The sequence below is a fragment of the Lytechinus pictus genome, chromosome 11 (genome assembly GCF_037042905.1).
Source record: "Lytechinus pictus isolate F3 Inbred chromosome 11, Lp3.0, whole genome shotgun sequence".
Classification (NCBI taxonomy): domain Eukaryota; kingdom Metazoa; phylum Echinodermata; class Echinoidea; order Temnopleuroida; family Toxopneustidae; genus Lytechinus; species Lytechinus pictus.
The window spans coordinates 21,835,172-21,862,149 of record NC_087255.1 but is presented as its reverse complement, the minus strand read 5'-3'; the positions used below and the strand labels follow the sequence as shown (position 1 = coordinate 21,862,149).

At 35.8% G+C, this 26,978-nt stretch overlaps 1 protein-coding gene across 1 annotated transcript in view; it reads left to right on the top strand.

The window, feature by feature from the left end:
- LOC129271967 (uncharacterized) overlaps positions 1 to 24,093 on the top strand; it is an 85,611-nt gene extending 61,518 nt beyond the window's left edge. Inside the window, exons 44-59 of the mRNA XM_064107017.1 lie at positions 1,187 to 1,387; positions 2,853 to 3,002; positions 5,153 to 5,308; positions 6,368 to 6,495; positions 7,425 to 7,659; positions 8,906 to 8,997; positions 9,610 to 9,871; positions 10,815 to 10,977; positions 11,479 to 11,663; positions 14,254 to 14,324; positions 14,966 to 15,102; positions 15,627 to 15,962; positions 17,230 to 17,300; positions 20,608 to 20,731; positions 21,420 to 21,697; positions 23,107 to 24,093. Coding sequence (XP_063963087.1) covers positions 1,187 to 1,387; positions 2,853 to 3,002; positions 5,153 to 5,308; positions 6,368 to 6,495; positions 7,425 to 7,659; positions 8,906 to 8,997; positions 9,610 to 9,871; positions 10,815 to 10,977; positions 11,479 to 11,663; positions 14,254 to 14,324; positions 14,966 to 15,102; positions 15,627 to 15,962; positions 17,230 to 17,300; positions 20,608 to 20,731; positions 21,420 to 21,459 — 2,351 coding nt within the window. The 3' untranslated portion in view covers positions 21,460 to 21,697; positions 23,107 to 24,093. The remainder of the gene's footprint in view (positions 1 to 1,186; positions 1,388 to 2,852; positions 3,003 to 5,152; positions 5,309 to 6,367; positions 6,496 to 7,424; positions 7,660 to 8,905; positions 8,998 to 9,609; positions 9,872 to 10,814; positions 10,978 to 11,478; positions 11,664 to 14,253; positions 14,325 to 14,965; positions 15,103 to 15,626; positions 15,963 to 17,229; positions 17,301 to 20,607; positions 20,732 to 21,419; positions 21,698 to 23,106) is intronic.
- Positions 24,094 to 26,978: the final 2,885 nt, after the last annotated feature.

The following is a 26,978-nucleotide window of genomic DNA, read 5'->3' as shown; positions in this document are numbered from 1 at the left end:
TATTTAGACCAGTTGGAGACTGGCTAGATGTGCTTCATCACTCTTTTTCCAAAGACTACAGCGTTCATACATATACATGTAGGTTCGGTATCCAATGGGTGAATCTTAAACAATTGGGTCCTGTTTCATAAAGTATTATTATAATAACAAATGCACAATTTCTGTAACAAATTTACCATCAGCCAATCAGATAGAAGGATTTAAGTAGCTTTTAACTGTTATTGCAAGTTTGTTATTGCAACAAGTTTTATGAAATGGACTCCTGACCCTGCACTTACTGATGCATATCTATGGAGGAATATACTTTTTTTCTCCTGTATTGGTGCCTCTATCTTGGGCATATTAGATTCTGTGAGAGAATCTTAAATATTTTGTTAGTAATCTACATTAGATGTGGACATGTCAACTAACAGATAAGAGGTAAATTCTGTTGAAAGACGGATGTGTGTATCTGTAAATATATTTTTCTCTCTCTTGTATTGGTGCCTATATCTTGGGCATATCAGATTCTGTGAGAGAATCTTAAATATTTTGTTTAGTAATCTACATTAGATGTGGACATGTCATACTAACAGATAAGAGGTAAATTCTGTTGAAAGAAGGATGTGTGTATCTGTAAATATATATTTTTTATCTCTCTTATATTGGTGCCTGTGTCTTGGGCATATCAGATTCTGTGAGAGAATCTTAAATATTTTGTTTAGTAATCTACATTAGATGTGGACATGTCAACTAACAGATAAGAGGTAAATTCTGTTGAAAGACGGATGTGTGTATCTGTAAATATATATTTTTTTCTCTCTCTTATATTGGTGCCTGTGTCTTGGGCATATCAGATTCTGTGAGAGAATCTTAAATATTTTGTAAAGTAATCTACATTAGATGTGGACATGTCAACTAACAGATAAGATGTAAATTGTGTTAAAAGAAGTATTTGTGTATCTGTAAGGAAATTGTTTCTCTTATGTTGGTGCCTTTTTGCTATGCATGTCAGAAATGTGAGGGAGTATAAATCCACAAGTGTCAATATATCTGGAAGATTTGCTCCTGTAACCGATAAAGAGGAAAATAAACAATCATACATAAATTATGATACTCATACTGAAACCACTAATAACGAGTTAATATTCAATGTTGTAAATATATTACTTTGATAAATGAGATATATTTTTTCCTTTTCTGGTAGGTTTTTCTGATTTCTCGGTTGAGTCTGACTGGCGCTGGGTGACCTGTGATGCCCCTACTGATTGGCAAAATACCATCTGGGAGACGGGTTACCCTAGAAACGGTCTCCATGACTGCGGTGCTCTCAGTTCAACTAGCGGACAGGTCATTGATGATATCTGCGACAAACCAAACTATTATATCTGTGAGATTACACCTAAAGGCAAGTTTATTTATTAATAATATTATTGTTATTGTTAATATTTGTTTGGCTTCACCTGTGCCTGGGAGGCGAAATGCAAACTGAATCACTATGACCTGCAGGTCTCTCCTCTAGATATAACTGATTGGGGGTGATTTGGGGGTGCAGGTGGACCCAGAATTTAAAGTTGCATTGTTACTTTAGAATTTTCTTATCTCTCCAGAAACCTTACATTGTAAAACCTCCAGGTTGATAGTGGATGTTATTTGACCCAGATATCATCCTTTTTCACCAAAATAAAAATGGAAGGACACCATATTGATCTGATAATCAGAATATTATATTTCAATGAGAAATATTTCATAATTGGTTGAACAATATTCCTTTTCCTGCATGTCATTTATGAAACAGTCAAGCAATCATGCATGATCCAATAGTTCATGATCATAATTTTGAATTAAAATACACTGTATCTTAAAATCTTGATAGGTTAATATGTATACATAACAGTGTGGATTTCCATTATGATTTGATAAAAAAAAATCAGCATTCCTAGCCTTGTATTCCATTATCATTTCCAGACAGTAATGAATTAATTGGACACCAAATGTACCTCTACTGCTGGAGATTAGTGTCACATTTGGCTTTCCATAGTTAACCCTATCTTAACTGGGCTTTTTCAGACCAGGATATACTGGGGGGGTCAATTTGACCCCCCCCCCTCAGATCTCGGCCGCTGATTGCGCGATGGCCACAAAAATTTGCACATGCGTAGAGTAGAGCCAGATGTAAACTACAAGACTTTAAAAAATTAATTGTTTATACTTTTTTATTAATTTATGCAAATAAGCGTATTGAAATTTGCCCTAAATTTGGGTTTTTGTGTATGTTTTTGCCTTTAACTCAATTAATATAGCTAGAAGAATGCTAATTTTTGGTGAGAGTGTCAATATTTACATTTCGGACAAATATCCATAAAAAATTGCAAATATATAATTAATTTCTTATGTATTTTATTGTTTTTTTAACCTGTGTTTTTTCCAATGAACTTTGTCGGGGACCCTTTTGCGATCATGAATAGCATAAAATAATTCCATTTAAACCAACAAAAGTAAAAATAATCATACATTATGATATTTGGTTTGTAAAACACAATTTGCATTGACTTTGTACGTGGAATCACGTGTTTTAAAGCAAATTTGGGTCTGACATGCACTTACAAATGTTGCCTAATTTCGGAACCACTTACCTGGGCGTCGCAAATTTGGTCTCAAAAGATGCGCAAGATGTGAAAATGAAAATTCAGTGAGCGGCGCAGTAAAGAATATTAGTGCAACGGCGTAGTGACAAAATTTGTCTAGGGGGGTCAAATTGACCGCCCCCCCCCCCCCCCAGTTTAATAAGGGTTTAACCACAAATTTGGATCAGAGATTAGATTTAACCAGAATACAGACCAATGTGGATATCCTGTTACTTGATGTTACAGACTTCACCTCTGCCGATATGAATGTCCGTGATGTGATGGCATCCCCTCTATCAAACACAGAGATACATGTTTCTTGGGTTCTATCTAATATCACATGTGATGTCTATGGATATAAGATCTACTATGGACTGCAAGGAGAACCATTGGATAGTAAGAATTATTGCACAATAGTCTTGTAGATTTCTATACATTTTATTTGTTTAACTTTTTTTTTTTCCAGAGAAACTTTTAGTTTTGTCTTTAAGGGTTTTCATAAATTTGTTTTGTTGAATGTAGGAGTTTTTGTATTAAAGAAAAACCAATTTGTCATTTCAAATTTAATACTTGAGCTTTAAATATGTATTACTATCATTTATGTTTCCCAGTCTTTGCAGTGTGCCTAACTTTTTCCAAAACAGGACGATATTGAATTATTTATTTGGTTCTGTTTTTTCAGGAAAATTCCAGGAATCTGGAAGCAGAGTGTGCCTAGGAAACTTTGTGTTTTATTTTTTATCATTTTTGTCTCGCCTGCATAGCAGAGCGAGACTATAGGCGCCGCTTTTCCGACGGCGGCGGCGGCGTCAACATCAAATCTTAACCTAAGGTTAAGTTTTTTAAATGACATCATAACTTAGAAAGTATATGGACCTAGTTCATGAAACTTGGACATAAGGTTAATCAAGTATTACTGAACATCCTGCCTGAGTTTCAGGTCACATGACCAAGGTCAAAGGTCATTTAGGGTCAATGAACTTAGACCATGTTGGGAAAATTATTTTCAAAATCTTAACCGAAGGTTAAGTTTTTGAAATGACATCATAACTTAGAAAGTATATGGACCTAGTTCATGAAACTTGGGCATAAGGTTAATCAAGTATTAGTGAACATCCTGCTTGAGTTTCAGGTCACGTGACTAAGGTCAAAGGTCATTTAGGGTCAATGAACTTTGGCCGTGTTGGGTATTTGTTGAATTACCATCCTAACTCTGAAAGTTTATGGATCTAGTTCATAAAACTTGGACATAAGAGTAATCAAGTATCACTGAACATCCTGTACGAGTTTCAGGTCACATGACTATGGTCAATGGTCATTTGAGGTCAATGAACTTTGGCCGTGTTGGGGGTATTTGTTAAATTACCATCCTAATTCTGAAAGTTTATGGATCTAGTTCATAAAACTTGGACATAAGAGTAATCAAGTATGACTGAACATCCTGTACGAGTTTCAGGTCACATGACCATGGTCAAAGGTCATTAAAGGTCAATGAACTTTGGCCGTGTTGGGGGTATTTGTTGAATTACCATCCTAACTCTGAAAGTTTATGGATCTAGTTCATAAAACTTGGGATATAAGAGTAATCAAGCATCACTGAACATCCCCTGTGAGTTTCAGGTCACAGAACCAAGTCAAAGGTCAGTTAAGGTCAATAAACTTAGGCCATGTTGGGGTAATTGTTTAAGTGCCATCATAACTTTGAAAGTTTATGGATAGAGTGAATGAAATGTGGACATGGGTGTAGTTGACAGTCTTAAGTCTCTGTTCAAATGTCATTTATGGTCAATGAACGTAGTATTATGTCATTATATGAATGATGTTTTTGTGAATGATTATTTTATAGTAGTTTTCAAAGTTAGCACTGCTGCGATATTAAATTGCGTAATGCAGGCGAGACTGCCAGAGGTGTTCCACTTGTTTTATAATGTTTTTCACTTTACTTTGGGCCCTCTAGCCTTGTCAGTTTATTATAACCTTCATGGAAAGCCATGCATTAAATTTAGTATGATGCTCAATTTTGCTGTTACTGGTTTTTTTTTCTCCATATTTCATGAAATAAAATGAATCAAAGATAAATGTGAGCTGTGGTGATGATTTCATCATGAGTTCATACAGAATCCAATAAAGTGACCACGGAGGTGTCTGTATGTAAAAATATGTGCCAAATCAATCTGGAAGAAATTGTGTAATTGCTGAGAAATTAGCGAAATATCCTGGCAAATCGTTGGATCTTCTTCCAAGCAATGAAAATTTAATGCCCCACATGTGCATATCTGAGTTGGCGATCTTCAGTGTGAATGTCCTTTAGCTAAGATTTTTTTTTATTTTACAAAGTTCAGTATATGTAAATGTGCCACACCTACATGTAGATGTAGGATGATAGAGTGACAATTAAACTTGGTTTAACAGACTTTCTCATGATATCAGTGTTAACTGCAACTACTTTCATTTATCTTAGAATCGATGTAAATTTATCTAGCTATTGTGTCTTTTTCTCTCTTTCATGTGTGATCTATATTGCATCTTAATTACATATCTTTCAGTTACACAGTTCCATGTAGTCTACGGTGGTAACTTATCATCTCTGACTGTGCCTAATCTATCTCCATCGATGACCTATGAGTTCCATGTTGCTGCTTTGATCCCAGATCGACTGGAACTGCCAAGAATTGGACCAGCTAATGCAACCACATTTTCAGGTAAATACATCCACATAAAACTATGTGGTAAAAATGCCCTTGGGGGTGATACTGTACTTATTTTTCACCAGTGATTTTTTTTTAATGATGATGTTAAAATTAGGTTATGGGTCCAGATCAAAATGACTTGGAATTAATTAAGTTATTTTGGTTTCATGGTATAAAGTTCTTCTGAATCCATTGAATATTATATTTTCTAAAAATTAAATGAGAATGAATTAAAAATGCTATCCCGTCTTTGGCCTGTATTACCCTGTTGTCTACAGTATTCCGTAATTCTCATTGATTTTGTATATAGACCACCCAGTTCCCATAGCCAACAGGTAAATTTGTTGTTGCAGTCCTGAAACATGTATGTAATGTATTTGAATTCATTCCTTTATTATGCAACATATGCATGATGGGATCATTAAAAAATAGATGTTATATCCCTGACTGATTGAGATTGTTAGCCATGGAAGTTCTGTGGGAAAATCTGTTTTCTCTCTCCTTCATCATGAACTGTGTGATTCCCTTGTGAAAGTTGGTCTCAAACTTTTAAAAACAATGATGCATATTCTTTGTGGGGGCATTGTGGTCTAGTGGTTATGACTCTCGTCTTTCAATCTGAAGGACGGGGGTGCGATTCCAAGCCATGGCGTGTTTTCCATCAGCAAGAAAGTTACCCACATTGTGCTGCACGCAACCCAGGTGAGGTGAATGGGTACCTGATAGGAATTTATTCCTTAAACGCAGCGCTTGTAACAGCTGCTCTGCTAAAGCCAGGGTAATTATGCTGCATTACTGTAGAGGGCTTAGAGACTTCTGATAAGGTAGGTGTAAAGCAATATAAACAAACAAATATATCGCTGCCCGGAAAGCAGTAGATGACAGGTTCGAATCCCACTGGTTCCAATTTTTTCTGACTTATGATTTTCATTACAGATTGAGCTTACTGATCTTAAACAAAATAGGAGTAATGCCGAAAATTTGTAAACAAATTATAATTTCCTCCTATTAAAGCCTCTTCATTTACTAAACAAATCTAATTATCATTTATTATCTTATATTATTCTTCAGAGTGTGGACGTATCATAGTTGACGGGGATGGGATGATTATGAGTGCTGACTATCCTAATGGATATTATGGACCCGAAACGTGTGAATGGCTCATCAGTGCTCCCGTCAACCAGTTTGTATTATTACAGGTAAATCATCCTCCCTTTATTATTTATTTATTAATAAAACCATCTTTCAACAGGATAAAACATTAATCAGCGCGCAGGCTGTTTCACATAGCCATGGTCCTGCATAAAGAGAGAAATACACATATTAAAAGGGAAGATTACAAATAATTAGGAATACGTGTAATTATATACAGCAAAACTGAAATACAAATAATGCTAAAAGTGAAACATCAGAAAGAAAAAAGAACAAATAATAAGATTTATATCATAGTAAGATAAAGGAGTGAAGGAAAAAGAAAGAGGTTTTGTACATCGATATGAAATCATGTTAAAACAGGAATAGGCCTCAATTTAAAGAATTGTTTCAATATTAATACTAATAGGGAATCATAATAATCGATAATAATAACCATGTTACATAAACAGTTGAAATCAATACTTGCTACATTTTGTTCATGGCTTGCCATAGATTTACAGCAATGTCCAATTGTAGAATTGATTATGTTATTATTGTAACAAGGCCCTTGATTGTTTAATGTAGTGCTTATGTGGAAAAGTGCATGTATTCAAGTGTATTTCAGTTGTTAGCTAGATTGATTTTTAAGATGAAGATGTGTTAGGATGGAGAGACAGAGAGGGAGGGAGGGAGAGAAATACAATGTATATAGAGACAGAAATACAGAGAGAGAGAGGAGGAAAGAGACAAGTAAAGAGATAAATGTTGAGGTTTCAACCATGTATTAGATTAATGCATACATTTTTATATGTGGGCATTATTCCATAAAGTATTTTCTCCATACATTGACATTCATTCTTCAAAATAACATGTTTTTAGAGTGTCAAGGAATATTTGTTGCTAGATGAACAACATGAAACTGGTCTGAAAGAATTTAGGGTATTAATAAATATTTGTTGACTCTTCTTATCTTGTTATTATTTGTGATGTCTAGATCCTGAATTTTGACACCCGCGCTGGAGTTGACTTTGTGGTGATCGGTAGCGGTGTTGACTTCTCTTCAGAGAGCACCCTCTATGTTCTGTCAGGGTCCAGGGACAACGCTGGAACCACACCCATCCCTGACAAGATCCTCAGTCCTGGTCAACACATGTGGATATCCTTCAAGACTTCAGAAGCAACCCTTGATTACGCAGGGTTCTTGATGAATGTTACAATGGTCACTCAAGGTGAGGTCATAGAGATCGTTTATTTCCAATTGGCCTAATGCCAACTCGTCCAATTACCAACTCGTCTACTATCATTTGGTCAACTATCAGTTCGTCTACTATCCACTTGGTCTAATTGCCATTTCGTCCCCTCAGCATTTCTTCTAATAACCAGTCGGTCCAATAGCCATTTAATCCATATTCCACTTGGTCTAATTGGATTAAATGTTAATTAGGCAAAATGAATAAAAATAAAATGGATATTAGACCAACTGGTGATTAGACAAAGTGATGATTGGACCAAATGGTTATTGGACCAAATGGTTATTAGACGAAATGTTGATGGACGTAATGGCATTAATAATAAAATGTGACTAGTGGACGAGTTGATAATAGATGAATTAACAATTTACCTTAGTTTTATCTGGAGAATTTCATGAAGCAGTTAGTCTGTGATTTTCACTGACTTATTTGCTCTAAGCCAATCAGATGCAGTGATTTGGTATAGCTCATAGCAATAGTTGGTGAAAATCACTGAATGCTTGTCTCATGAAATGCTCCCCAGCTTCCAGTTAGGACTAGTCATCATCAATTACAATGATGTTGAAAATCAGTATACCGCAGCCCCTTTGAAAAGCACCAGGTGGGTGTTTCATAAAGCTGTTCGTAAGTTATGAGCAACTTTACAAAGACTGGTGATCCTTTCTTGCGGTAAATGATACACACAAGATTTTAAGTGGTGTTGATATATCTCCTAAGAAAGGATAACCAGTCGTTTGCAAACTTCCGAATAGCAATATGAAACACTCGCCAGCTAATTACCCAAAGTACAAAATTGGTTCCTTACCCAGGGTGCAACAGCTATTACCTACATGTGTGTATTTTAATTACCTTAAAGGGCAATTGTGACTTCATCTTTGGAGATTGTCAGATCAAACTTTAATTATGCACTCTCCAATTACTCACCTGTATAAACCATCAGATATCAATTTTCACCCAAAATCTTGTATCATATGGCATTAATCCACACTTTGCCACTTTCCACCCAGGTGTTAAATGAGTACCCAGTGTGACGTGAAAGTCGTTGTAGCTTTTCCAGCATTGTGTATGCCTCATTGGTGACTGGCTGGAACACTCCCTAGGGAGTGGAATAGGGCATACACTGTGTGCAGGACTGAGTGATTCTGTTAGGGCTTTATGCGCATGATTATTATTAGACTGTCATTGAAATGAAAATCCATATATGTCTTTGGCATTGTGTCTTAAGGTCCTGGAGAACCAACAAGAGAATATGATGAGATAACAGAAGAAGGTACATTGACGTCACCAGGGTGGCCAGATAACCATCCAAACTTTGTGGTAAGGGATCCAAGCTTTTAATTTAACCGCTAATTTTAGGGCATGCAGCATTTCACAATGTATTCAAGGAAAATGTAAGAGTTCACAGGAACTGAATTTGCAATGACTTAAACATATTTCAGCTCAATAAGCAGGGGTGTCTGTGCTCGATGGACACATAAAATGTCTTCTTATAGGTATTGATCCTAAATACCACATCCCTTGGAGATGATGAAGAACCGTCAGTCCTCTGGTTTCTTCCTCTTTTCTTACTCTTGCTTTCTTAACAGTCAGATAAAAATCCAACTCTTCCCTACTGTGGTCAACTACCAACACAACTGCTAGCTTCTGTTGACTGTAGTTGAAACCCCTCATAGAGCAATAAGAAGTAGTGCCTTTCAATTGTATTGATCGTAAAAGCGCCCTTATCATTCACTGTAAACTTTTAACACTCTTAGATTCATTGCCCATATTCATATTGCCCATGAGAAAATTGTTTTCATTTGATTTTCAAAATAAATCACTTTCATCTTATGGTTGACTACACTACCTTTGAACATAACTCAGGATCCTCAGGTTATATAACACACAGGACAAAAATTTAACCAACCAATCTTCCTTCTAAAAAACCAGGACATGACGTGGACCCTGATTGGCCCAAAGACTGGTCGTGTCCGAATGAACTCCATTGAAGGCGTCCTCGAGAGTGGTTATGACACGCTGACCGTTGGTTACGGAAACCCTGACTCTTCGGTTATTGCTACCTACACTGGGGATTTTAAATCCGATGAAGAAATATCGTCACCAACCTATAATTTCTGGGTACGCTTCAAAGCAGATGAGACCGTAGCTAATAAGGGTTTCACCCTCTATTGGGAATCTTTTGATGATCAAGGTATTGTACTCTTTCTTTATTTTATGAACCACATGTATTCTATTTTGCTCTTTATTTACCTCATTAACAATGTATAGCAAGAAGATATCGCCTTTATCATTAAAGCAGGTCCATTATTTCATTTTTGAAAACAACTTCAACTTATGATCAGCTAAGGGCTCATACCCCATTTGATAAGAGCTTTCAGGTCACACTGCAATACCTTTTGCCATCATAACAGTGCTTTGAAGCAAATCAGAACCAGATATATTACTCGAATTGTCTTAGATTCAAAAGTTGTTGATAACCAACATGAAAAGAAAATAAGCCTGTAATGATAAGAACAGTATCTATGTGAGTCACTGGAGATGTCTGGTATATTTTATTGTGATGCACCTATGATTTAGTGTACTTGCATGCTTTTAAAGTTTGGAATCCCTTATTTATCAAAAACTTAATTTTGCTGAGATTGCAGAAATATGTTTGTGGGATTACAAACAGATGTTCGGCCAGATAATTTCTGCAGCATTTTGTTTCAAATTTCATGTGAGGACATCTAAAGCGCAATCCGTTGGAGTGGACAATTTTATTCATTTTATTAAAAATAAGATGAGAAGCATCTGAAAGATCACTGCTCCCACAACTTGAGCATGTGCGATAGCTCAGTCGGGAGAGCGGGGGATTCGTATTCCGGTGACCCGGGTTCAATTCCCACTTGGTGCGCTAGTGCCCTTTGGTAAGGCATTAGTCCTCAGTAACAGGTCCTTCGGAGAGGACCTTAAGCCGTCGGTCCTCTGGTTGCTTGCTTACAAGCATTCATGCTTTCTTAGCAATCAGGTAAAAAATCACCACCAACCAACTTGAGTTTCCATTTAACCATGGGTAAATTGGTCTAGTACAAGGCAACTGAAATGAATGTGCAATGGTTAACTCATAATGAACACTATTTTTGTTGTACTTGTAGCTTCCTGTGGGAGCCAGGAATTGCTTGAAGGTTCAGGGTCGGTGATGTCCCCCAACTATCCTCAACCGTACCCTGACAACCAAGAGTGTACCTGGTTCATCAGACTACCCAGTATGAATAATCTTGTCAGGGTTGAGTTCAATGCATTCTCTCTGGAAGAAAAGTAAGTTCATGGCTTAATCTCATGATCTATGGAAAGCCATCAGTGTCATTATTCAAAATCTTATCCATTTGTAAACAAAAGAGCACACTGGTGATCAAAAACGACACCTTGTCTTTTAAAGTTCAAGGCTTTTAGTAATTGATGTGTATAAAGAAATAGATCCTTGAACAATTGTCATATTTATATATTGATTATGTATTGTATATTTTGTATACCAATAGCCAGAACATGACTTTATGCCATTGTTGATTTATTTTTATTTTGTGGATGATAATAAATATTGAATATCTGATATTTAGATTTTGAAATTTAAAAAAATGAAGTCAGATCTCTTTTCACAGATTAGTTACATGTATAATGTTCTGCACTGAATTTGTGTCTGAAATGAATTTCATTTGAGAAATAATGCAAGCCATATCTTGCATATTTTAAGTTGCTGATGCCTATTCTATTTTCCACTCAGTTTTTGCATACAATTTTTTTCCCTCCACAATAAAACAGCCATGATTTCTTAGTGCTCGGTACTGGCAAGACGATCAATGAGGAAGTAATCGTCATACTAACCGGAGACACTCTACCGGCCCCTGTGCAGAGTGCAAGCTATAGAATGTGGCTGCAGTTCAAATCTGACGAATCCTTCTCATCTACAGGATTTTCACTGGAGTATAGTAGCATAGACAATCCAGGTAACATTGTCATTGTAAATTTGTTCATTCTTGTAATTCAAAGAGTAAGGACTAAGGGGGCCAAATCAGGAGACACCTGGTTGCAGTAGCCATCGGTTTAATTCTAAACATTGTCAACTATGGAAACCACAAAAGTTGTCAAATTTATGACTTGTGGCAAAGTATATATCAACTCTGGGAACTCTGCACTCATACATGCATGTTCTAGATTCTGTATAATGGTGTCACTACACTGTAGCTTTCCATAGTTGGGGCTGATTCAATCATCCAAAGGTCCAAGGGTGATATTGTTCCATCAACAGAAACAAAATGGTTTCATATTTACATACATTTCCTTGTATCGCATGTATGTGTCTCCATTATTGTAATGATCCTAACATGCTTGTTAATGTTGTTCTCTCCAATGCAATGTATAGTTTTGGTAATGGTTTATTGAAGAATACATTTACAGCTAAAGGCTGAATTGCAGGATGTTTTATAAGACGAGTACATCAATACAAACATGATGATAATTTCCATAATTACACAATACTTGAATAATAAAATATTGGTCAAATTGGCAACGAATTTGTCATCTTTTTGTAGCTCTACACTCATGCATGATCTATATTACAAATTATGATTTTACTGGCTTGCCATTGTTGAGATTGATTGAGTCACATATTGTTTAGTGAATACGATTGAATCCAGAAATATGTTATACCACAATACACATTATGGCTTCATATTAACATACACAGGTAGTAAGTAGTGCTACATTCAATGCAATTATCCCATGTATGTGTCTCCATTGACACAAGGATCCTCACATGTCACTTCTTTCCAATAAAATATACCTGTCAAATTACAAGGTTGCAGAGTATATGCCATCAATTTGAGATCTACACTCACCTCATAGATGCATGTTCTAGATTAAAAATTATGGTGTTACTAGCTTGTGGTAGTTTACATTGATTGAGTCATTCACAGTGTGTTTAAGGTGGGACCCAGAGGTATGTTTAGATCACAATAAACCTGATGGCTTCATATTAGCATGCACATGTAGTGGTATTTCATTCAATGCAATAAGCCAGTTCGTAGTTTCTTTCTGCGCATGATCAAAAGATTCTACGCATGATCAGAGGAAGGTCATTTGTAATAAAGTGACATGGTGGTTTAAAATCTAATGAGATAAGCACCAACTTTGATGTCTTGATTATTCATATATTCTTTTGAATTGTGGTTTTCCATTTACATCCACAAAAAACAAAAACGCGTCCATGAACGTCTGGTTTTCACAGTTTGCCAAGTACATTGTGCAACATGCTATGATATGCATTCAAAGTAGGAATGCAACGGATACCTTCATAAAGTGTTCATTGTTGTGCTATTCTAGTCACCTGGTCTATTTAATTTCTTCATCCTGCTATGTAAGGCAAGCTTACGTAATATTTTGCTTTGAAATCTGCCTATCATAATGAAAGAAATGAAAGGTCATTTGACCAAAATTGTCCATGAGTAACTACGAACTGGTCTATTATCCCATGTATGTGTCTCCATTGACACAAGGATCCTAACATCTTAAAGGTAAATTCTAGTTTTGGTAACGATATCAAAATGAGTTCGTACAGAATCCAATGAAATGACCACCAAAGTGTCTGTTTGTATAAATAAAACGCATGTGCCAAAGGATTCTGGAAGAAATTGTGTAATTGCTGAGAAATCAGCAAATAAGCACAGGATTCGGGTAGAGCGTCGGGCCCGACGCTCAAAGCAATAATTATACACTGTCCCACGTGCGCTTATCTGTGTTGGGGAAGTTCAGTCTGAACATTTTTCAGCGTAGATTTCAAGATTTCACAAAGTTCAGTTCATGTAACTGTACCAGATCTAGATCCTCGATGATATACTGACAATTAAGCCTGGTTTTACAGACTTTCTCATGAAATCAGTGTTTACTGCAACTACTGGAATTTCTCTTTAAAGTCACTTCTTTCCAATATAATATACCTGTCAAGTTACAAGGTTGCAGAGTATATGTCATCAATTTCAAGATCTACACTCTTACATGCATGTTCTAGATTACAAATTGTGATGTTACTGGCTTACCATAGTTGAGATTAATTGAGTCATTCACATTTTATTTGTAAGATTGGACCCTGAAATATGTTATATCACTAAACACATTATGGCTTCATATCAACATGCATTAGTGCTACATTCAATGCAATTATCTCATGTACTGTATGTATCTCCATTGACAAAAGGATCCTAACACGCTAATGTCGTTCTTTCAATACACCTGTCAGATTGCAAAGATGCAGAGTATATGCCATCAATTCAGCTTAACACTCAAACATGCATGCATGTTCTAGATTACAAATTATGGTGTTACTGGCTTGTCATAGTTTACATTGATTGAGTCATTCACAGTGTGTATAAGGTGGGACCCAGAGGTATGTTAAGATCACACAAAACTTGATCACTTCATATTAACATCCTAGCGTTACACATGTTCTACTGTAGTACTTAGATCAATGCAATTATTCCATGTATGTGCCTCCATTGATGCAAGGATCCTAACACACACATGTCATTCCGTCCAATACAGAACCACCTACACCTTACAATGAGATAGCTGATTCTGTAATCTTCATCGTTCAGAATGAACCTATTGGATGGGTGAGTCATTGACCGTTCTGCCTTTCATCATGAATAGTCCCAATTGAAAGCATTATGTTGGGGATTATCAAAGAATATATCATTTGTTTCTGATATAGTCATTAATGCATTTAACTTGCCATTATATTATGATAAAGAAGAGAAATTTATGAATCATGCAGTATGTATTTCTTCTTTTTTATGTTGACATTATATTTCTTAAAGTATTGAGGCCTTTACTGAGAACATTGTTGGAGTTTGGGGGATTTTTTGTCTCATTGCTTTCATCAACCTTTCATCAATTTCCTACATGAACAGGGTACAGAATCTTTTGTTTGATGTAATAATATATCTGTAAAGCATATTTAGCTCAGTGCTGCTCTAAAATAAAAATAATATTTGTTATGATATTCATGGCAGTATTTCGAGTTGAAAAATTTCAAACCAGTGTTTATGTTCTTAAACAAATGTCATGACCTTCCGCTCCATTGCAGGATTCTGAGTGGCTTACCCAATCCAAAACTCTTTTGTAGACTGGATGTTTAAAAGCAAAGGCACTTGGAGGGATTTCTGCTAAAAGAAGCAATACTGGCTCAGAATTTTGTTGAGTTTCCTTATTTTACTGTTTTATATAAAGTACATAATTTTTTTTTCTTTTGTAGTTCACTCATGATCGTCAGGAAGACCTTGCCACTGGTATAGCTACATCGATGACTGATTACTGCAGGGATAAATCCGATACCTGTGAAGCGCTGCAACGAAGAAGAAGAGATGCAAGTATTCTGGAGCTAACCTTCAGGTACATTGTATGTCATGAAATTATTTTGGTTGGAACTTTGTGATAAATCTACAATAATATATTTACTAATATCTGTTAAGTTTTATTAATTGATTATATTTATTGATCAATTTTATTTCATTTTCCGGTATGATACAACAGATAAAAGTATAACATAAATCATCAAAAATACCATTACAGGATAGTTCATGAAAGCTGACATGGCTTATTTCCAATGATGTATTTATGTGTTTATATTGCATAGTTGTGGGGTATATCATGCATTGCTCAATAGCTATGCTCTGAAAAGTCAATGGATAGGATTTGTTGTGTTTTTGTATGAATTTGAGGATATTGCATTGATAATAGATTGTATATTTAAAGCATATTTAACAAAGGTCTCAATACAAAATAGAGTAAACTGTGTACCACCTAATGGCTATTGTACTGAAAAATAAAGAGAAAGATTTGTTTAATGTGTGTATGAATAAGCAAATTTTGCATATCCAAACAGAAGATACAGTCTTTATTTCTTTTAATCTTAGTGCCAGCGATGTTGAATTCCTTGACACTGTTGCCGTTGAGAACGACCTCCATATCACCACCTGGGTAGGCAACCCCAGCATGGCTGACGAGGACATCATCATGGGCATCGAACCCGAGATTGTACAAACCTCTCTCATGGAGGAGACTTCGCAGACCACGATCAAGGACATCATGGGGGAGGGGTTTGAGTACACCGTCACCCCCAGTGCACAACCTACGACCGATGGACCAAGGACCGATCCCCCTACACAGGGGCTTGAACCTTGGGCCATCTCATTGATAGTGGTTGGGAGCTTCGCTTTAGTCGTATCAACAGTGGTGGGAATAGAGGTCAGGTATGTGGAATAGTGTAAACCTGTTGACTTCTGATTTCCCATGAGCTTTGTGCAGTAGGTATCTGGGGTTGTTTCGCAGAAATTTTCACAGAGCCTTAAGCCACACGTAAACTCGTAGTTGTTTGCTGTATAAAACGTATCACATCATTGGTGAAATCATGCTTAGGGGACTCGCGTTAAATCAATGGGATTTAAAAATCATGTGAGCATCGGCCTTAAACCCTAACTAGGCCGGGCTTTTTTGGCTGTTCTGTGGCCGGTGGGTTGATTCAACCCCCCCCCCTGAGATCTCGGCCGCCGATTGCGCGAGCGCCGCAAAAATTTGCACGCTGGTAGTGTGCAATGTAATCTAAAAGGCTGTATGGTAAAATTTTCCAAAATAATGAGATTTTATTTTATATGAATTAATTATGCTAATTTATGCATAAATCATACTTTTTGCTCTTATTCACTAAATAAAGCTCCTAGAATGCTTCTTTTTGGTAAAAATATTCTTTGTAGCATTCTTAACAATCGCAATTGAAAAAAACTTCAGTTTGGAAATCAATTTCTTATGTATTTTATTGTTTTATGAATTTCTTATGTATTTCTTTGTTTTTTTCACCAGATTTATTGCACAACCTTTTTGAAGCATAATTATGCTAAAATCAATTGATTTCAGCTGTTTAAAGTAAAAAATATTCATATCTTTATGAATAAGATGAGAAAACTCAATTTGCTTTGACTTTGTACACAAAATCACCGTTTGGAACAATTTTTGGTCTGACTTGCACTTACAAAATGTTGTGTAATTTCGGAACCGCGTACCCGGGTGTCGTAAATTTGGTCTCAAAAGATGCGCGAGACTTAAAAGTGCAAACTCTGCGAGTGGCGCGGTCAAAAAATCTCGCGCGGCGGAATGATCACAGAAAATGTTGAGGGGGGGTTGATTCAACCCCCCCGGCCTGTTTAGGGTTAAGCATGGCTTTAAGTCACACCCCCAGGGTACTGTGGCTGGAATATGTGATTTATTTTCTGATTTATTTAGAAGAAGGGAAAATAAAGGTATACTTGTATCAAAATATGTCTGGATTTGAGAAAAAAAACACTGATTTGTGTGGTGTAAACTTTGTTTCTTTGTACGTAAATTTAAAATGATATTCCTTTGGCAATTTGTGTTTCTACGGCAATTGGCAGAAATGATGCTACTTCTGCTGCTACAGCTAATTTGTTTTCTTTTGTTGTAAATTTGTAATATCACTTTTATTGTTTTACTTCCTTTCTCCAGACATCGACGGAAGAAAGGAAAAATGCAGACTGGTGATGGTCTCATGAACTCGCAGGATTTGCAAACATACAGTGAGAACTAATAATTGAGTTTCAGTTCATGTTCAGTTTTAGTTAGGTACCATATCAAAAGTCTCAGTATGTTTTTTAGCAGGATCCCACTATAAAGGCACGATGTGTCTTTTCATTGCAGCTTTCCTGCAATCCCCATTGTTTTGTTGGTAAATTGCCAATTCGTGTATGCCGACTCATCCACTCACCACATGGTCTACTTTCATTTAGTCTAATGCCATTCTGTCCATCAACATTTCGTCTAACAACCATTTGATCCATTAGCCATTTGGTCCAATTATCACTACGTCTAATCACCATTTGGTCTATGACCATTTCGTCTAATAACCAATTGGTCTAATATCCATTTCATTTTCATTCATTTTGCACAATTTAACATTTGGTCTAATTATGGACTAAATGGCTATTGGACCAACTGGTTATTAGACGGAATGGCATTAGACTAAATGAAAGTAGACCATGTGGTGAGTGGACGAATTGGCATTAGACGAATCGGAAATAAACCGTTTTGTCTATTTTTACTGTGATGATTTGTAATGAAAAGCTGCTTGCAGGAGTCCTGTGGGAAAGAAGAGGATCTGACTTTTGAGAAAGGTCATTGAATTATCAAGAGCAAAGCAGTTGCATACCCATCTCAGACTCTTCTCAGTCTTACGTTATCTCAGATTTAATTCTTGTCTCATGTGTACTGTATCTCTTATCACTGTCAAAAATTACTCTTGGACTTCCTGTATATCTTCCTTACTTCACACACTTCTCATACTTACAGTATTGCAAACTTATCTCACACTCATCTTAGACCCATCTCAGTCATAATTTTTAATCTCTTAATCATCTCTCATATGTACTGTATCTCTTACCAATGTCAAAAATTATTCTTGGACTTTCTGTATATCTTCGTTACTTCACAATTACTTCACACACTTCTCATACTTACAGTATTGCAAACTTATCTCACACTCATCTTAGACCCATCTCAGTCATAATTTTTAATCTCTGAATCATCTCTCATATGTACTGTATCTCTTATCAATGTCAAAAATTATTCTCGGACTTCCTGTATATCTTCCGTACTTCGCACTTACTTCACACACTTCTCATACTTATAGTATTGCAAACTTATCTCACACTCGTCTTTGACCCATCTCAGTCATAATTTTTAATCTCTGAATCATCTCTCATATGTACTGTATCTCTTATCAATGTCAAAAATTATTCTCGGACTTCCTGTATATCTTCCGTACTTCGCACTTACTTCACACACTTCTCATACTTATAGTATTGCAAACTTATCTCACACTCGTCTTTGACCCATCTCAGTCATGTTTTTTTAATCTCTGAATCATTTCACATTAGTCTAAACCTTATATCAGATGTACTCTCTATCGTACCCATTTCACAAACTATTATCAGTCGTACAAGATCGCAAACTCATCTCACACTTAAAGGGGAAGTTTGCCCTAGCAAAAAGTTTATTGCAAAAATAGTAGAAAAATTAAAAAAATATATTGCCGAAGGTTTGAGAAAAATCCATCAAAGAATAAAAAAGTTATTACAATTTTAATTATTTGATTTGTGACGTCATATGCAAGCAGCTTTCTTATCTAATGCATGGTGAAAAATTAATGAAAAGTCATTTTCTTAGAAAATCGAAAATGGTTTTTACTGTACTTTCAGTATATCAATAGACAAATCATTTCACATCCGTTCATAAAATAAAACAAAATTAAGTCCTCATGTACAATTCAAAAAATTGAAATTTATGCATTATGGGGTAGCTTGTTTATGATGCCATAAATCCCAGATTTAAAATTCTAATAACTTTCTTAATCTTTAATGAATTTTTTTCAAATCTTCACCAATATTATTTTTATGCTATTTTTACAACAAACTTTTCTTCAGGCTGATTTTCCCCTTTAGCATGTCTCGGACTTATCTGATGCAAATCAACATTTGTCTTACGGTAGCTAAGATTCATCTCAATCTCATCTCAGACGTAGTGTTTTTATGAACCCTTTCACACCAAGCCCACACTCTTCTCAGATTGGCAGTATCGCAAACTCAACTCAGACTCATTTTAAATTCAGGTCACAGTCATCTTGTACCCTTCTGATCATAGTATTTCACTAAATTCATGCTAATCTCACATGTTTTAGAAAAAAAATGGAAATCAAACTGTGTTGATAATAATTATACCATCATGACCACCATCATCTCCATGGCCTTCATAATCATCATCATCATCATCATCATCAACATCATCATATCACCGTCACCCTAAGCTTTATCATCTTCATCTTCATACTATAATATTGCATGAATTCATGTTTTGTATTTGAAAATGTATGCCCATTCTGCTTTATAAATGTATTAATTAATTCAATTAGTATAAGTTTGGGATTGTCATTTTTTTCAAGCAATCTGCTTATGATGACAATCCTTCTCCTGCAAATTGTGAATATCATATAGTTAATCATTTTTGTCTGAAATTATCTTTTTAATACTCTTTATTTATGATTCATGCCAAAAATGCTAGCATATTATGTTTATTATGTTATAAAAAATGTATTATACGAATGTTATGGATGCAGAAGAAAACAATAAATCAAATCAAAAAATCAAAATGCTTATATAGCGCATATCACTGCCAAATGCGTCCCTACATGTATGCGCTTGATTGGATATTATTTCCCTGGCTTTAGTCCCCGCAGTCTTTTACAGCGCGGTGGCATTTCAAGGAATAAATTCCTGCCAGGTACCCATTTACCTCACCTGGGTCGAGTGCAGCATAATGTGGATAAATTTCTTGCCGAAGGAAATTACGCCATGGCTGGGATTCTAACCCACGACACTCTGTTTCAGAGTCCGAAGACTAATCCACTGGGCCACAATGCTCCACACCATAAGATGGTGATTTGATGTTCCATACACTTCTGTTTTGTCTACTGTAATTTGGAAGCTTTTACCAACCTTAAATTTTGCGGACTCATATCAACCGCTTTTGTGAACTTTTCTAAAGCCCAGTGATTAGGCACATGTTTTCCTCAGTGCTGATCAGACTCGTAAGGGCCCCAAGCTTTCTGCTTATATATTTGTGGGGATCATTTTGGGTAAAGGTGTCAGAGTTGTCTAGTCCACTTGCTCCTTGAAGTACATCAACTGATGACCTATTTGTAAGATGTTGGGAGGGGGGGTACATTTGTTCGACACCACTGACTTCATTCTAGTTTATTCAGTAAGAAACAAACTTAACTCTCAATACTTATGCACAACACGCTTCTCAATATTTTCATCTTTTGAATTTCAGAATATGAAGAAGAATCGGACTACGCAGTGCCATTAAAGCAATCTGAGAGGCCGTCAACATCAACTTTTACCAATGCAACTTATTCTGATGCAACTTATTCTGATGCTGCTACTCCTGGCGAAGAGTAAGATATCTTTCATTCGCGGAAGTGGTTTACGCTATACCATGTGTAAAGTCCAGGATCTTACACATGGTGTACTGTAAACCGCTTCAGCAATTTTTTTTTATTCCACCATGCGAACCGTCAAACAAGATATGTTTCATTGTCATTTGTGTAATCTGTGGCTTCCAGTTCTGAGATGGTGGTTGTTTTGTGGGGGGGTGCAAAAAGATAGTGAATAAGGGGAAGAAGGAGAGTGGAGAGGAAAGAGGAGGCAGAGATGGAGAAGAAGGAGGAGGTGGTGGAGGAGGAGGAGGCAGAGATGGAGGAGGTGGTGGAGGAGGAGGAGGCAGAGGATGAGGAGTTGGTGGAGGAGGCAGAGGATGAGGAGCTGGAGGAGGAGGCAGAAGGAGGAGGGAGGAGAAGGGAGAACAATGGTAAGTAAGGAGGAGGAAAGGGGAAGGAAGAAAGATGGAGAGGGAGGGAAGGGAAGAAGAAGAAAGGAAAAGGATGAAAAGAAGAGTAGTGAGAAAGGAGAAGACAGAGGAAGAAAAATAACAAGTAAGAAGGTGGATTGATGGACAGAAGGAGAAGACTCAGTGAAAGAAGAATTAGAGGAGGAGGAGTTCAACCAAATGTATACTAGCATTTGTTTCATTCTTCAATTAAATTACTCATCTATTTTCTCCCTCTCTTTATTTTCTATTCACAGTAATGAAGGCTTTGACAACGGAGAAAACACTAAATTTTGATACTGCTCCTTATGACAGTTTCTTGTCTGGAACTTCCATTATTTGTTTATAAAATTCTTGTTATTGCTTACCCTATATATTATCTGTATATGTTTGTTCTTGTATAAGGTGTATGTTTTAGTGTAACAAGTTACATATAACATGTTAGCAATAATATTTAGAAAACAAAAAACTAGTACCAGTATTGGCCTATACTATACATGTATCTGTATGGAATTAATTTTTTGTTTATTTGGGGGTTTTTAAAGGACAAGTCCACCCCAACAAAAACTTGATTTGAATAAAAAGAGAAAAATTCAACAAGCATAACACTGAAAATTTCATCAAAATCGGATGTAAAATAAGAAAGTTATGGCATTTTAAAGTTTCGCTTCATTTCACAAAACAGTTATATCATGGACCTATTACGAATGGACATTCAACGAATCCCCTCCTTTGACACAGAGACCGTCGCCGCTAATCCTTTTATAAACAGAGCGCTGGCAGCTGACACCCATCAAGCCGGTCGTAAAACATGCTCTCACTGATTGACAGCGGAAATCAATTGTACGCTGCTCCTACCCATTGCGATGTTGTTCGTTCACTTTATCAAAAGCAACGCACAGCAGCGAACGTTAGCGCTATGAAAATGATAGCAGAAACAAGAAAACAGGCGTGCATAAACGTATTTTTTACGTACATCGCTAACAACCGGAAATGAAATGCATTGACATCACCTTGCAGATCCGTATATCTACGGCAAAAAAGCAGTTGAAATTCGACGAAAAAATCTGCGGAAAAACGTTAAAATCTCAGCTTTTTCGGACAGTATCGATGTCGATAGTAGCGCTTACCTTCGGTCAGAAGTTGATTTTCATTTGGGCATAAAATTCCACAGGATTGATGAAATTTAACGGGATTTTTTTTGATGGACAGACGACAATCGCACATTATAGAGAGCCTAAAATAATGTACTGAAAAACCGGATATGAATAGCGCATTGCATTCTAGGTAATGTAAGGACTTTCCCTATTGGCAATCGGGGCTACAACATGACCGTCTTTGGTCGAAAGAGGGCCAGTGATCGATCGGTGACGATCATCGGGCGAAAGGAGCTTGTGTAAACAATCACACCGGGCGGTCATTGTAAAAACCGCGTAAAGAGAAAGTTAAGGGTTAGACAGCAATTTTGACAGCTGGAAACAGGTGGTGGTCATAAAATGCTCTCGTTGAATGTCCATTCGTAATAGGTCCATGGTTATATGCACATCTCGGTCGGTATGCAAATGAGGAACTGATGACATCACTCACTCACTATTTCTTTTGTATTTTATCATATGAAATATGAAATATTTTTATTTTCTCGTCATTGTCATGTGAAATGAAGTTTCATTCCTCCCTGAACACGTGGAATTCCATTATTTTAACATTTTGTGCTTCAGGCAAGGAGGTCCCAATCGTCAAATTCGTAAAAATTGAAATTGAGTGAGTGACATCATCGACTCTCTCATTTGGATGTAACTGGCTCGTTCATATAACTATTTTGTTAAAAATAAGCGAAACTGAGAAATGTCATAACTTTCTTATTTTACATCCGATTTTGATGAAATTTTCAGCATTGTGCTTGTCTGATTTTTCTCTATTGATTCAAATCAACATTTTTCTGAGGTGGACTTGACCTTTAACTTTCATTCAATGCATGTAAGGAATGTACACCTGTATGTTAGTGTTAGTATTGGTAAAAGGTGATCTCTTCAATAAATTAAATAAACTTTTAAGAAAGTGTATTCCTACTTTTTTTTAAAGAAAAAAATGCAAGTATATGCAAGAAATGCAATTTCAAAAGTGTAGTACTATATTTCTTAAAGGTTATGTTACTAGAAATGTCATATTCTGAACATTTGTTCTTTGTTCAATTGTCCATGAACTAACAAGGCATTAAAAATCTTCATCTTATCATTTTCCTATATATTTTGAGTCTTATTTGGTTCTGCTTTTTCTGTCCCTTATGCTTTGCTCTTCCTCTTATTCTTTTCCTCATCTTTCCCTTCTTAATATTTGCTCTTTCGATTTTATACATGTTTATCTGGTTCTGTTTTGTCTTTATCTTTTCTTTTTAGATATAGACAAATATTACATGTACATCTATATTCGTTGTTTACAAAATGAAAAATTCAATTGCAAAGTGAATTAACAAGCAAAAAAAATATGTTTAAATTTTACCTATTTTTGTAGCATTCTTTTCCTCCCAGTATTGTAAGCCTTGACATTTAGAAAGATGGACTTTTATGTTCTTTATTTTGATAACATTTTAGATTTCTCTTTTCTACATTGAAATAAAATGTATACAATATTATCAATTTTTCAGTATTTTTCCTTCAAATCACAATTGTTTTCACTTGCACCCTAGCTCTCTACAGAATGATTTGGTCCCGTATAAGTTATGTGTAGTTATTTTTTTCCTCTCTTAAGTGATTAATGAGTCAGTTGGCTATTCCAATTTCTCATTTGTGTATTTTTTTTTGGGGGGGAAGATAGTGAAGCAGGTTAATTTGTTTTACTTGTACAATCCATATATTAATTTTTTTTAATTGATAGAGACACAAAGAGTTGTGTGCCATGAACTATTGAATAAAGTTAATTGCATAAACTCAATCTCATGTACTATGTGTTCTTTCTTTCTTCCCATCCTCATAATTTTCTTTTTCAATTATAAAAATGATAATAAAACGTTCAACATTTGAACGAAATGGTGCCATTTGCAATGAATTTTATATGAAACTATATTTGATTATAGATAGTGACTATTAAAAGAGAGCTTGAAAGAGTCTTTCCTTGTATGCATTTACATTAAACATCACCACCTGGGCCACCATAACTCTGGATCAACCATAACTATGGAAAGCCAGCAACATCAACACCTAAATTCATGTTTGCACATATTTTCTAGAAATGGTGTAAATTCATACATTCATTGAAAATCCAGAGTGCTTCTCTTTGCTTACAAAGGACATTGTGCAAGTTTACAGTTGAGGTTGATCGGATCAATCCTAAACCTTTGTAAGACGGGCCCCGGAGATTTTTTTTTGTAGAGAAAGTTTCATTTTCTGAGATCTTGCTTTACTTCCGAGAATGCATGTTTCCCATTGAATATTTGGGCCAAAATGTTTGAAAATTCCCTATTGTCTATTGAGATAGTTATTTGTCAACTCCCGCAAAATCAAAGTATCATTGGGAAGTCTGTGACCTTTTCAAAAGCATCCTCCTTATCAATGCTTGATCCTGTCGGCATTTACTAGCTGTTGACATGCTATTCACGGCTCGTTGAAGTGCCATTCAATTTCCCGGTTCATTTTTCACCCCATTATTTGTTGGTCAGCAGAAATTCTCCTTCGATTGTCATTTCATCCAATTGTAGTATTTGAAAAGCAAAAATCCCCCACTTTGAAAAGCTTAAACAGTTTCTTTTTTGGAGTGTCATAAAGGTTTTTTCTAAATAATGCCTCTTCAGTCTATTTGACTTATACTCTGTCTGTCAAAGAGACAATTATGCCCGAATGAGGTTGTGAGATCAGGGCAAAAAGGGGTTTGGAAATATCAAGTCGAAACCATTCATTAAACTAGTTTGATAAATGGTTTGAGATGTTTTGAACTAACACATCTCATCTGAAATTCCTAATTCAAGGTCTTAAAAAAGTATAACCCAATTCAGTCTGTTTTGGTAAGTACTCCATTTGTCAGATTGGACAATATTTCGCTTCACTAGATTGGAGGACTCGAGCTGTAAAATTCAAACTGTCGATCAAATAATATCCCTTTTCTAGCACAGACAAAATTGTTCAGCTTGGAAGTCGATAGTGGTTCGAAAATGAAGTCTATGGGTTACCAATTATCATAAAATACTGAAATGCCATTAACGAAAGTGAATTCTGTGTTACCATTGAATTCACGCACTAACCAACACAATCTTGCAATATAATTCTAGCAATTTCGATAAAAAATGAATCACTAACAGAAATGAAATGCAAGGGAAAAAATGTCAGATATAGCCATGCGATTGACAGTATTTCACTTAAACGTTTTTAACGAAAAGGGAAACAAAACATAAGTGACATGTTTCGGCAACGTAAATTAATTGTTGCTCTTCATGTCATCTACCAATATGATTTTTTTTTTTTTGGGGGGGGGGAGGGGTAGATAGGTCATTAGATAATCGGACAATCCAAAATCTGTCTGCATGATGATTAAAGGGATGTTCCAGGTTTTTTTTTATATCTCAAAAAAATAAAGTAAAATCCACAAAGCAAAATGCTGAAAATTTGATCAAAATCGGATGACGAATAACGAAGTTATTAAATTTTAAAGATTTGCATTACTCCGGTGAAACCATTCTAGGCATGTCTTTATTAATATACATTAGGTGGGCTGATGATGTCATATCCCCACTTGTTCTTTTGTATTGTATTATATGAAATTAGGTTTATTCAAATATTTTCTACCAAGAACTAAAACAATTGGATTGACAACTGATTAAGTGCATTAGTTATTTACTGCCGCAACTTATTTCATCATAATGGAGACACATCATTTACACATGTATAAAAAAATGAAACATTTATGATTTTAATGTAATAACATACGAAAAAGGAAAGTGGGGATGTGACATCATCAGCCCACCTAATGAATATTAATGACGATGTGAATATAACTGTCTTCACAAAATATTGATAAACTTTAAAATTCAATAGCTTCGTTATTTGTTATCCGATTTTGATGAAATTTTCAGCATTTTGCTCCGTGAATTTTACTCTTTTTATTTAGATTTGAATATTTTTAGCCCGGAGTACCCCTTTAAACTCTTTAACTCTGCAAACAAATCCATACGTAGGAATTCTCTATACTCAACTTTATTACAAAGACCTGTAATATGATGTGATTACTCAAATTGGTGACCTGTGTTTTTCTCTGTCTTGTGGTTACGATTTCAATTAGTCCCCAAAGTATAAAGTCATATTTATCCCCCATTCTTTCGCACCAAGGCCTATGCTTACCCATCAATTATAAATGTTTTCCTTGGAGTAGCCCGAACAGAGAACGAACAAAAGAGAGCGCACTCCATCCTTCTTTTTAAACAGTCGTGGTTCTGATGAAAGAAGGGATGTAGGTTTAACATCAAAAGAAGCCTCGAAATGAGAGGGGGGGTTAAAGAAAGAGGAAGGGGCCGTGACAATAACGTCTTCAAGCGGCGTGTCATTAGATCAACATTATTCAAATCCGCGTGTCAATATGATTTTTGTCTAGCACTTTTCGTGTCTCATGAGCTTGTGTGATGCCGAAATACCTGTCACCGTTGACAGTCGACAGAGATGCGTTGAGATTAAATTAAATCAAAATGACCTGGTAAGGAATGCATTTAGGGCATAGCGAGAGATGTATCCTTGCGAGGTAATTATTTCATCTCTGATGAAGTGTATACATCATTTTAATGATATGCCTCTCTGTCTCTTTATTCTTCGGCCTACACTCAACCTCTGCCCCTC